Source organism: Nicotiana tomentosiformis, chromosome 12, assembly GCF_000390325.3.
Source record: "Nicotiana tomentosiformis chromosome 12, ASM39032v3, whole genome shotgun sequence".
Lineage (NCBI taxonomy): Eukaryota > Viridiplantae > Streptophyta > Magnoliopsida > Solanales > Solanaceae > Nicotiana > Nicotiana tomentosiformis.
Window position 1 is genome coordinate 70,496,259 of NC_090823.1, and position 14,357 is coordinate 70,510,615.

Sequence of the window (14,357 nt, forward strand, 5' to 3'; positions counted from 1 at the left end):
TAAGTCCTTTTGCTTCTGCCACTAAGTTTGTAGCGTCCCCTAATTCTGCAGCCTCAGCATGTATCAAGTCACCAGCACTATCACGTACATTGAAACCATATGAACTAGGGCTAGGATTTCCTTTAGATGCCCCATCCGTGTTACATTTGAACCATCTTTCAAGGGGTAGCTCCCAGGTAACTCTTTTGCTTACTAGTAATGGCTTGTAGCTTTCAAAAAATCTAATCATTTTTTGCCATAATCCTGGTATGTTTGATAGCCATGGGTATCTGATTCTGGCCAGGAAGTGCAATGTTTTGTTAACTTCATGAATTACCCTTTGTGCAGATATAGTTCCTCCATTCTTGATGGTGTTTCTCCTCTTCCAAAGTTCCCATGTTATAACTGCAGGTGCTGCCTGGAACAGAGGCTTTAATTTTTGGCAGCATGGTTCATTCCACCATGCTCTTATCATCTGATGAACCTGCACCATATTTATTAATATCCTTGCTGGTTGTAAGAAATGCTTCCACACTCTGTCCGCAGTTTCATTCATTAGGAAAAGATGTTGAAATGATTCTTCATTTGGTGGAAAGCAATACCAGCACTTAGACACAATGATATATACATTTCTTCTCCATAGATCATCAGTAGGAATCTTCTTTTTCCACAGTCTCCATAGGAAGAAGGAGATCTTGAAAGGTAATCCTTTGGTTCACAAGTTGCTAAATTCCGGATTTATTGGTGCTCTATGTCTTAAAATCCTCCATGCGCTGTTTACAAAAAATTGACCTGAAGTAGTTCGCATCCATTTAGGTTCATCCCAGGTGTCATTAGTTTGATTAAAGTACACTTCATCCCTTATGTGATCAGCTATGGATTCAGGAAAATTTTGAGTCGGTAGTTATTCATCCCAGTCATTTCCATCCCTCAACTCAGCTACTTCCTGTATTTCTTCATTGATATTGAAATCATGAGGAAGAACATGATATAGAGCTCCTATACCAGTCCAGTTTTCATGCCATATATTTGTGGAACCCTTATTCAACATCCAAAGAATTTCATGCTCGACCTCTTCTCTTGCCTCTAACATTTTCCTCCAGACATGGGATCCTCCTCTAAATTGTACCACAGTTAGCACTCCTTCATACAGTATTTGTTCCACATGTAATTTGACCGCAATGATTTGCTGACCACAATAATTTAAATGCAATGTCAGGAGCTCATATACAAATAACCGAAGTCAATAGCAGCAAACCAAAGTCCTTGGAGTATATGTGCAGAGATCAAATAGATAAAGGAGATCAGGAACAACTACAATGTCCTATTCCAGCATGTGCCAAAGGAGGGTAATGCAGTTGCAGATTATTTAGCTAACTTGGTTTTCTCTTTTGCAGGTTCAATCACCTTTCACTCGTTTGAAAGTGTACCTACAGCAGGAAAGAAACTACTGAACATGGACAAAGCACAAATCCCTAACATTAGGATACGGGTTGCAAAAAGGAAATCATAAGTCTTATTAAAATATTCTAGATATAGCAGGGAAATAGTGGCTCTTTATATACAGGGCTTAATATAGGTTGATCACAAGCGTTTCAGCTATGGGAACATTCATGGTTTAGAGGTTGCATCAACAGAAATATATAACTACTCAATGAGGATACAACTATTTCTGGGTCACTACAAACATACCAAGTTTGTTTGCTTTATACAGCAAGATACATCTGGACTGGTTCTCTGCTACTCTACCAATTGATGATGATAGTTATTTTAGCAGGATACAAATTATATTGTGCTCTAACAAATACATCAGTAGCATATCAGTTGACAGGAAACTAATGCAACACTGTGTATGCATGTCAATTTTCGACAGGCATTATGCTAACTGCATAGTATGCATCTCTACTGGAAGATTACAGCAGTACATGAGTTGTGCCAAAGTGCTACAACCTGGGGGTTTACCAAAATTTTGTTTTGTGGGGTGCAGGAAATGGAATATTTCAGTAATTGAGACAACTATAAATGGGAAGATACTTTCCAGCAATTCCTTCATGAATACACCAAGCAATTATTGGTTTTTGTTACAACTACTTATGCACAAAATCATACCAAAGTCTCTTGGCAACTTATTCTCCATTTATGCTGACTAGATCACAATCATCTCCATCAACATGACAACCATGCTACACATGTATAACTTGACAACTGATTTTGTGGTCTGGGAGGTTGTAGATTTAGTCTCAGTTTTTAATGCATCAGAATGGATTGTTTAAGCTGCATCTAAGAAGGAGCTATTTCATAATCATGAGTTTAAATCTGGAAAGATAATCCAAAGATAAATCCAGATATTTGATTTATCGGCATATTGTGATTCTTTCAATCTATTGCTACTGTACACTACACCATGTACCGGGTTAAATAGGTGGAGATCAAGTACGACTCGAGCAGGGTTTGAGAACCTGGAAACCACAGCAATATGGAATAGTACAGTTGATTTAATGACTGGCTATCTCTTGTTTTGTCATTTCCCAGTGATACTACCAGGTTAAAATGCACAGTCTGGTGTTGGTCAACAAGTTACAACATCAATTCTTGGCTTGGACAGCACTCTGATATATCTACACAGATAGTTATCACATGGCCTGAGGTTGACTACTGTGTAATATTTGTATGGTGTTAGACTATCTCTCAGTGGTATTAGCATGGTATAATGCTCATTCTGGGGGTGGTTTAACATCATTCAGAACCACGGAGTCAAGCAGGCATCTCATAGAGTCCAACATGAGTTCAAAAATCCCAAGTTCACAATGCCCAAAATGCTTTGCTTTACAACTACTGGATTTAAACATACCTTACTCCTTAGGATTGCAACAAATGGCGCCTGGTGAGAGCTTTGTAGGTGCTATAACAAATAGTTGGCAACTGGTGTGTGCATTCATGGTCGTCGGCAACAATTGGACGTTTCAAATTACTAGCTTTGTATTTTCCATCTTTCATTACGCTACTGCTGCATTGTATTTGGTAGCAATAGCCATTGGATTTCTTTGTCGTATTGTTTTCTTGTAGTTCACTTGAACATTTTGTAACTTTGACCCAATTTGAGATTTATATAATATATTAGCTAAAAAAACAAAAAGTGTAGTACAGTCAAAAAGATGGAATAGTAATAACATGAACTAAGATAAAAAGGATTTCAAGGCCTACTAATGGAATAGCAGCTACCTCGAAATCTAAAAAACTAGTACTGGTACCACTCTATAGCAATCACCACTCTCAGCAACACATGGATCTGCACATAAAATGCAGAGTGTAGTATGCGTACAACCGACCCTATTTACTCAGTAAGTAACAAGCCTAACCTCGAGTTGAAAGCAGTGACGAGATTGGTAGGGTACAATATTCATTTCCAATAGCCAATAACAACAATAATGGTATAATAACGGCAAAAGAAAAAGTAGCTCAAGTAATATCAAGTTCAACATTTTCACAATTAGAGGAGAAATAAGCATGTTTTTCAAGAATAACAGTTAATGACTAGATTCTTCTATATAAATCACCTAAACATATCTTTATTAATTTAAATTTAATTCCAAGTTGTACACATCCAATAGAGACATTAAATACCAATTAGCATGAGGGAAGAAACATAATTCTATACCTTCATGAGGTGTATACATGAAAGAATAAACAATATCGTAGTTAAATCATCAAGAATACCAAATCATAGTGCATGTATAGTGCCTTTCACAAATACCCTTCAATCATTATATACAACCACACTCAGCACTTTACGGGTACCTGCTATAAGTCTTTCACCAAGCACATATATAACTTGTGTGCCGGCATCCACAGGTTAATACCTGACTCAGGAGGGACGAGTCCCAACCCAGGTGCTGAACGGGGCTAAGTCAACGATCAATATCACTTAGCCCAATATGGGTCCTGGCGCACACGTTACCTCATAATCAATACCACTCAGCCCAATGTGGAGCCTGGCGCATGCGTCACCTTACTATCAGTATTAAATATGCTCTATGGCCCAAGATTAGTCGTTAATCGCTCAAGTCTCAAATGCTCGCATCTCACAATACTCAACTCGGCCCATATCACACATATAAGGACGCCAACAACATGTAAGATAACATCTAAATATTGCACTGTGATAGGGATGTAATACACGGATGTAACATCATGACTTAGAAGATGAATACAATTAAAGTAAACAGCTCAATATAGCAAGAATAGCCTATCATGTTTCAAACAGATAAGCACATAGTCTAGACATGATTCCTATTATGAAAAATAGCTCACACAGTCATACAAGTGAGAAAACACGAATATAACGGGGCATGATAGCAAACAAGGCACATAATAGCCTGAGGTCTACCCGAATCATGAATAACCCGAGTGTACGCAAATACGCTTGTCACCTGGCACGCGCGTCACCCCCAGCCTATATCAAATACTATAGCCAATTGCAAATTACCCTAAAACCAAGTTTAGACAAGTTACTTACCTCAAAGCGCAAGAATCCATAATTCAGAAAGCCTTTGCCTCTTGAATCGGCCACCGAAAGGGAAAGATATAGCCAAACATAACTCAATTACGTCAAACAAGGCTATAGGAATCGGTTCCAAACAATAAAGCTCAATCTTTATCAAATTTAACCAAGTCAACCAAAATGTCAATCCATGCTCGCTTCCTGAAACCTGACCAAAGTTACAAATCCCCGTTACACATTCGAATATGAGTCCAAATATACAAGTTTTATTAAAAACAAACTCTGAATCGGGGTTCAAATCTCCATTTTTCACTCTCCAAACCAATAGTAAAAATCCCCAAATTTCTCTTTCAAATCCCATAATCTATGTGTAATAATTCATGAGGAAACAAAATATAATGTTAAAATCAAGTAGAAATCAATTACCCTCTCGCCTTGTGTGAAAATCCGCTTCACAAAACACACATATCCATGTGTACGGTTCAAAATTTGAAATAATGGGTATAAGTCCAAAAACTACAACATTTATAAGTCTGCCTAATAATACCCTTCGCGAACGCAGCACTTGCTCGCGTTCGCGAAGCACAAAAATCCACAGCCTCCAATTAACCTTTTATGAATGTAGCCTCCAGCCCGCGATTGCGATTCAAAAACTCCACAGGCCTACGCGAATACGGTCTCCTTTCTGCGATCATGAAAACCGAGCACCTGACCATCTCCTTCCTGCCTCACTGCTATGTGTACACGATGCCCAGGTCATAAACATGAAGTCCAAGCTACCTCGCTCATCGTGAACGCGACCTCAGTGTCGCAAACGCGAAGAAGAAAATCTTGCCCAGCTCAAACAATCGTGATCCAACCTTCGCGATCCAAAGAAGGACCTGACACCAGAAAAAATTTGTAACTTTCAAAATTCTCCGGGTGGTCCGAAACACACCCGGCCCACCCTTGACCCTCTCTAATCACACAAAAATGTCTGTAAACACTATTCGGACCTATCTGAAGCCTCCAAATACATGTAAGTGTTACATCCTGTACCTTCATGTTAGGGTGCGTCTTAAGTGAATCAATTTTAGCCAGAAAATTTAAGGACCTTTAAGAAGATAATGATGGGTTAAACCAAGTGTTAAGGAAGTATCGTGAGGGTTGGAGGCTAAGCGAATTTAAGATGTTATAACCCGTATATTTGAGGTAAAACTAGTAGTGCTTAATATTTTAAGGAGGTTGTGTTTTAAGGTAATTGAATCATTTAATATATGCTTATGTTAAGTTTTTAAGTCAAATAACATGTAAAACAAAATGCGGCAAAAGTTATTGCAAGTTATGTTCATTATTTTACTGAACTTGCGGTGTAATGTCATTGAGCTTTTGTGCCAAAATACTTGAATTTACGGTTTGATCCACCCACAAAATTTAATATCTACGAGTCTAATTTCCAATTCATTAAACCGTTTGTCAATACTACATCGGGGTAGAGAGATATTCACGATTTCACGAGGCTGCGCAAGCAGCCCCTATGGGGACCACTTAGGCGATGGTCGGCCTACTTCATTTTAAAACTAATTTGGACGATCATTCTTCCTCATATTTTGACCCAACATCGTCCCCACACTCCTCTTAACCCTCCAAAACAGATTCCAAAGGTTCAAGGGTGATTACACCATATTTCAACATCAAAAGTTAGGCATGATGATGAATAACAATCCTATAGTGGTGTGGTGTGATTAAGGGTTGTTGTTAGCTACACAAGCGGGGATTTCATTAGTATCAACTACCTAAGGTAAGTAAATCTTGTTATTTATTGTTCTTAAGGGTAATCATGTTTTGGTTGAATTGTTTGAGTGAAAATTCACAAGATAGAAATTGACATGGCATAAGGAATTATTATCTTTTTGGGGGCTGTGTTGAGGCTATATATATGTTATTCTGAGAGATTAAAACACGTGATTAGGGTGTTAGGCGTGTGGACTATTTTTGAAGATCATTCTTACGATATTTTGGGCTGAAAATGATTTGGTAGGCATAAGTATGATGTTATAGATGTTGTAGGCAGATTCATGAAAAAGGAATTGGATTCAAATTATATTTTGTTAATCATAAATCGAGCTTGCCGCTCAAAATGGTTGTTGAAGTAATCAGAAAGCTTATTGTAATTTGTATTGTTGTTTGGGCTGTTTGGTGACTTTTAGTAACATATGGGATGTAGTATAAATAGGGGAGGTGATATCCGTTTTCTTGTAGAATATTGTTGTCGAACTTTGAGAGTTATGACGCTTATAAGGTGACGGCAAACTGGTTTTACTTATTGTAGATGTAAGAAGATCATATTGAGCTTGATTGTCGATCGGAGAGAAGTTTGCAAAGGTATGTGAAGGCTAAACCTTGTCTTCATTTTGGCATGATCACGTAACTAAATACGTTTGATAACGAGACATAAAGAGAAGTTCGCATTCCTAAATATATGTACATTATCCTAGTCACATAAGTTATAGTATTCTCCCTTATCGGGACTTTATATTCAGTTAAATATTGTCGTATTTCATTCAAGGGAGCAGAGGGTCTATATATATACATTATTATAGTATTTTCACCACCACCGAGCTATAATCGGTGGGTAGGTCGCTCTTAGGCAACCTCTTATCAGATGGTAAGTTATATATCGAGCCTACTATGGCCGAGTACCTATGAGTGTGCCTAGAAATGTCGAGTAGTAATTAATATACCGAGCCTACTATGGCCGAGCGCCTATGAGCAAGCCCAAAATTGCCGAGTAGTGATTTAGATACCTAGCCTAGTATGGTCAAGTGCCTATGAGCGAGCCTACTACGAACGAGAAGCTACACGTACCGATCCTTATAGGGTGGATAGCTATTTTACTTACTATATTGAGAGAGTTAAGTCAGTATTGAGAGAGTTAAGTCAGTATTTGACTCCTAGTTACTTTCCGTTATTATATTATCAGTTCAGTTTCAGCTTTTAGTTATTCTATTGCATTACATACTTGGTACATTACTTCGTACTGACGTCCTTTTTGCCGGGGACATTGTTCATGCCTGTAGGTTCTGATAGACAACTGGATAGACCTTCCTAGTAGATGGATCCATACATCAGCTTGATTGGTATACTGAAATCCGCCGGAGTTACCAGGTCTAGACTTTGGAGTCCATTTTGTATATAAATACTTGATGGGTAGGTCAGGACCTTGTCCTGCCCATTATACGGTTCTGTTATCTCTAGAATCTAGGAAACGAGTCCTATGTATGATGTATGTCAGTATTGTGGTCTTGCCAGCCCTATGTACATGTTAAGTTTGGTATTGCTGGTTGTAGACATTCATGGCAGCCTTGTCGTTCTGTAAAGTTATGTATATGAGATTTTGGGTATGTTTACCCCTCAAATAAGATAGATGTTATTTTCAGATGATTTAGAATGTGGCCTCGTCGGCCTTGACAGGGATTGTAAGCTTGCAGGTAGGCCTTGTCAGCCTAAGTTGAGGGCTACCCCTCTAGAGTTCACAAAAACAAAGTGGTGGTACGCTTGAGCCGAGTATGGCACCGGGTGCCGACCACGCCTCCCCAAGTTTGGGGGTGACAGTAAGATCATCACATCTACGAATTGATGATCAAACCTCCAATTGAACTTCTCTTAAGTTCATAAGCTTCTAAACTTCCTATCAATTGTCTGATTGCTATCAGACAAACCCGGAATGTAATAAAACTTTACACACAATCCCGAAATGACATAAAGAACCTATTCCAAGTGCCGGAACAACAATCTTAACCCGACGACATCAAAGTCAACCCTTGATCAATCTTATGAACTTTCCAAACTTTCAAATTTCGGCAAATTGAGCCAAATTAACCTAGGAACCTCCAAATCAAAATCAGGGCATATGACTAATCCAAAATCACCATATAAACGTATTGGGACCATCAAAACATGAATCTGAGGTCGTTTAGTCAAAAATCAAATATTTGTCAGCACTTACAACTTAAGCTTCTAACAATGGAACTAAGTGTTCCAATTCACTCCAAAACCTTCCCGAAACCAAACCAATCATCCCCACAAATCACAAAATAACAAACAAGCATACAGGAGGCATCAAATAAAGGAACGAGGATCAAATAAACAAAACAACCTATCGGGTCGTTAGACTAAATCCAACAACAAATAGCAAATAGATTAACTATGGGGATAACTCCCTCTTACAAGGATAGACAAGAGACTTACCTCTACCTGGTAAGCTTCAATCAACAACAACCGCCTTTTCTATCCAATCCAACTTCAAACGACATGAATCTAGTAAAATATTACTCACACGAGTCAAATAATTCTATAAAAATCAATCCCAAACAATAAAGCTTCAATATTTAATCAATTCCCAAAAATTCAACTAAAGTTAACCCAGGCCCACATCGTCAAAACTCTAGTCTTGAGGTAGATCCCGACTATCCCTAATCTCATGAGTCCAAATATGTGATTAGAAGCCAAATATGGGACCAAATTGACCCTCAAAATTCCTAAAATATACCCTCTTAATTAGTAGATAAATATCTCAAATTTCTCTTCAAAATTCCATATTTTAGGTGTAGAAATCCATAGGGAATCAAGATATATAATCAAATCTAGGTAGATATTACGTACCTATCAAGACCCGAAATCCCACCTTAAGGTCGTGATAGCGCCTAGCCGCACTTGCTAAGCAAGCCAACTCACAATCCACAAAAATATATTCATATTCCTTTAATTAATAGTGTCATGTTATAAATAAAGACAGAAAAATTCCAAAACAATAACAATATCAGATATATTCATAAGAGGGCCTAAACACGGCCAATATAGTACGACCCCCAACACTAGGTGAATCTAGTACTCAGGCACTGCGAGATGAATCCATAGAGTGAGTCTTACCCTGACTCTACGTGATACTGCCTAAGCTCAACGAGAGGCTCCGCTAGCACCAACCTGAGGATCTGCACAAAAGATATGCAAAAGCATAGTGTGAGTACATCACAATCGATACCCAGTAATTATCATGTCTAACTTCGAAGAAGTTGCAGCGAGGCTAGATGCATCCGAATACTTACGACACAAATATAAATAACAGAACTCAGAATTGAAATAATAGATAATGTCAGGAATAACAAGAATCAAAGGTATCAACAATAGAAAGGTATAAATCATGATTTTCCAAATTAAGAGATGATCACAATCCTGCTCAAATATAACATTTAAAGAAAACGTGCTTCAATCAGCAGATTAGAAGCTCCCAAGTAGCATATATTGATGTCATTAACAAAGCATCTAAATGAATGCCCCTAATAGAGTCAAGAACATGTATGCATGTTCAAAAAGGTACAAGATCCATGTACCGCGATACACAATCCATGTATCACCAGAACCTGATGCAAATCCATGTATCGACCCAATACACAATTGATGTAACGACCACACTCATAGGGACCAAAGTAACATGGGAATTCACCAGACACCAGAGGGACAGATCCAAATCCAAGCACAAAGATGATCTTAATAACCCACTAATAATCATATATTTGTTCATCATGTTCTATGTACCATAACTGTATCTCATCTGTACGCTTTGCCTTTCATGCCAAAATTCTCAGTCAAACTCAAGTATCCATATAAAAAAATGTATGCATGTGTTCAATGATTATAGATAAAAATAAAAGTACTTAATAAAAATCATACTGATATGTGCTCATGGAATTCCTATATGACTATGGATAACTAAAGCAATTCAACACATCAAGAATAAGTTCCCACAAATAACCATAAACCTAGGCATGATCTCTAACATAAATAAGAGAGAAAACTTAGACATATAAGATAAACAAATCATGAATCAAATGAGCACATAATCAAAACATGGCATAAAGTATCCCAATTCTACCCCGGTCATGATGTAAACATGGCAAGTGCATATACACTCGCCACCACTTATATACACCACCCTCAATACTTAAACACATAACAATCAAGTCAAACCCTAGGAGTTATCTCGTAACAATGTATGGATAAGGATCCATCCCCTTAGGGTCACCCTCTCATGTTTCTCTCTTAATGGTGTACAGGTTGTTTGAGGAAAATGGATTAGTGTTTTGTTCGGCTATTGCATTTCTTCTCTACTTGCAATTTTCCTTTGTTCTATACTTGTTTCATGAGCATATTTTCTCTATATTATCATATTATCTCTTGGGCGTCGAGGTGACTTTATATGTATTTTCATGTTTTGATAATATTATTGACGTGTAATCGTGGAAATTTATGAGCTGAGCAGGTTATTAGCGAGTATCACTGATAATTATTGCATCTATTATCTCGCCGAGGTTAGTTATGATATTTATTGAATACATGAGGTTGGTTGTACTCATACTACACTTTGTATTTAATTGTGCAGATCCAGGTGTTGGGCCGAGCCGTGAGTTGATGTTATTCTTGTTATCAGTTTGTCGGGAGACGAGGTAGAGCTGTATTTCGACCGCATACCTTGGCATCTATTTCCATTTCAGTTATTGTTGTTCTTACTTCAGACAGTATTTTCATTTAGTATCTCCAGAGTTTTCCTTCTAAATTTGAGCTCATGACTCTGTATTACCAGTTCAGGGAGATTTATTTGTATCGACACAGTTATTTATGTTATTGAATTTAGACTTGCATTGTTTTCATTATTTCTGTTATCTTGTTCCGCTTTTATTATATTTGGCTTGCCTAGAAAGAAAGTTAGGCGCCATCACGGTCGATTGCTGATTTTGGGTCGTGACACCTCTCCAAATCTAGGGTTGAAATTATGAGATAATGGGTCTAAATCTCAAAATTCCTCAACTATAATCAGCTACATAAGTCACAAATGTGATCAGTGGTTTGCAAATGCAAGGAATGGCTCGCAAATGCGAACATGCTCCTTCAGCAGTAGTCCTCGCAAATGCGATGTTCCCTTCACAAATATGGATATTGCAATTGCGATACCATATTTGCATTGCTGGCCTTCATAGCCCAACATCGCAAATGCAATCCACTGTCCTCAAATGCGAGCAGACCATCATAAATGCGAGGTCTGCAGCGCCAGAAAAATAGGAACCTCCCACAAACAATCCAAAACACATCTGAAACTAACTTGAGCCCCTCGAACCCTACACCGAACATCCAGACAATTATCTAAACCTCATAAAAACTCGCTCATAAGTTTAAAACATCATAATAGCATCCATAACCAAATATCAATAAGGTCAAAAACTTCAAATATTCACAACCAAAGCGCCTGATTCATGCCAAACGAACTCGGATTGAAACAAAACATTGCACACATGTCCCAAATGACAAAACACACCTATTCCAAGTCCCGGAACAACAATCCAAACCCAATAGCTTCAAAGACAACTCAAGTAAACATATGAAATTTCCAAACCATCAAATTGTCAACTTTCTGCAAATAGAGCCAAAACATCCTAGGAACCTCCAAATACAAATCTAAACATATGACTAAGTCCAAAATCATCATAAGAATATATTGGAACCATCAAATCACGAATACTAGTTTGTTTACATAAAATTCAAACCTAGCTTAACTCTTACAACATAAGCTTTCAACTATGGTACTATGTGTTCCAATTCACTTCAAAACTTTCCCAAAACCAAACTAATCATGCCCAAGTCACAATATAATGAAAAAGGATACATGAACCATCAAATGGCGAAACGAGGCTCAAATAGACAAATCATCAAGAGCATATACAAAAATGTATGCATGAGTTAAAGGATTATAGATAAAAAAACTGCAGAAGTACTTAATAAAAATCATACTGATATGTGCTCGTGGAATTTCTATATGACTACAATTAATTAAAGCAATTCAACACATCAAGAATACGTTCCCATGCCTTCACAAAAAACCATAAACCTAGGCATGATCTCTTACATAAATAAGAGAGAAAATGTAGTCATAAAATACAAACAAATCAAGCATCAAATGAGCACATAATCAAAAGATGGCATAAAGTATCCAAATTCTACTCCAGTCATGATGTAAACATGGTAAGTGCAAATACGCTCGCCACCACGTATATACACCACCCCCAATCACTTAAACACATAACAATCAAGTCAACCCAAGGAGTTTCCCTCATGAAAAGGTTATCCAAGAGACTTACCCCCTACCGGTAGGCTAGAAGAACTTTCTCACCATCCATAAAAGCCACCTCAAGAACCTTCCTGTCAGCATAACTGTTCTTCTTGGACTGTGCTATACGATGCAGCTCCTGAATTAGCTTCACCTTCGCTAAAGCATCACGTACCAGATCTGTGCCCAATTACCTAGCCTCACCAGGTTCAAACCAACCAACCGAAGAATGACATCGCTTCCCATATATTGTATCATACAGAGCCATCTGGATGCTCAATTAATAGTTGTTATGGTATGCAAACTCCGCTAATGGAAGGAATTGTACCTATTGGCCTCCGAAATCTATGACACAGGCTCTCAACATATCCTCTAAAATTTGAATGGTACGCCAGGATTGCCTATCCATCTGAGGGTGAAATGTGGTGCTCAACTTAACCTGCATGCCCAACTGACGTTGAACTGCTCTCCAAAAATGCGAAGTAAACTGAGTACTACGATTAGAGATGATAGAAATGGGTACACCATGCAAGAGGACAATCTCCCTGATGTAGATCTTAGCCAACTGCTCTAAAGTGTACGGAGTCATGACTGGAATTAAATGTACAGACTTGGTCAGTATGTCCACACTAAACCAAACAGCGTCAAATCTCCTCAATGTCTGTGGAAAACCTACCACAAAGTCCATAGTGAGGCGCTCCCACTTCCACTCCGATGTTTCTAACCTCTAAAGAAAACTCTAATGCTCATACTTGACATGCTGACAATTTAAACACCGAGCAACATATCAAACAATGTCTTTCTTCATCCTCCACCACCAATAATGTTGCTTCAAATGTTGCTTCAAATCACGATACATCTTTGTAGCACCTAGGTGAATAGAATACCGCAAATAATGAGCCTCTTTAGAATCGACTCTCTCAACCTATCCACATTAGGAACACAAATTCGGCTCTGAAGCCGCAACACACCATTATCACCAAAAGACACTTCCTTAGCACCATCTCACTACACCATGTCTCTAAGGACAAGCAAATGTAGATCATCATACTGACGAGCCATAATGCGCTCAAATAAGGATGACTGAGATACAACACAAGCAAGGACTCTACTAGGCTCCGGTACATCCAATCTCATGAATCTGTTGGCAAAATCCTGAACATACATAGCCAAAGGCCTCTCCCCAGCCGGAATAAATGCTAAACTTCCCATACTCTCTGCCTTTCTACTCAAGGTGCCTACTACCACATTGGCCTTCCTCGGATGATAAAGAATAGTTATATCATAATCCTTTAATAGCTCCAACAATCTCCAATGGCTCAAATTCAAATCATTTTGTTTAAACAGATGATGGAGACTTTGATGATCCGTATACACCTCACAAGACATGCCATATACGTAATGCCTCCAAATCTTGAGCGCGTGAACAATAGTTGCTAACTCCAAATATGTATTGGATAGTTCTTTTCATGGCACTTCGATTGGCATGATGCATAGGCAATCACCCTACCGTTCTGCATTAACACACGCCCAATGCAACCCGTGAAGCATCACAATATATCGTATATGACCTCGATCCTAAAGGAAACACCAAAACTAGAGTTGTATTCAAAGTTATCTTGAGCTTCTGAAATCTCTCCTCACACTCATCCGACCAACTTAACGGAGAGCCTTTCTGAGGAAACTTAGTTAATAAAGCTGCAATATAGGAAAACTCCTCAACGAAGCGACGCTAAT

General features: G+C 38.2%; 1 protein-coding gene across 1 annotated transcript; it reads right to left on the reverse strand.

The window, feature by feature from the left end:
• Positions 1–13,628: 13,628 nt before the first annotated feature.
• On the reverse strand, positions 13,629–14,009 carry LOC138902836 (uncharacterized). Its single transcript, XM_070190737.1, has one exon. The coding sequence runs from the start codon at positions 14,007–14,009 to the stop codon at positions 13,629–13,631; it is 381 nt and encodes a 126-aa protein (XP_070046838.1).
• Positions 14,010–14,357: the final 348 nt, after the last annotated feature.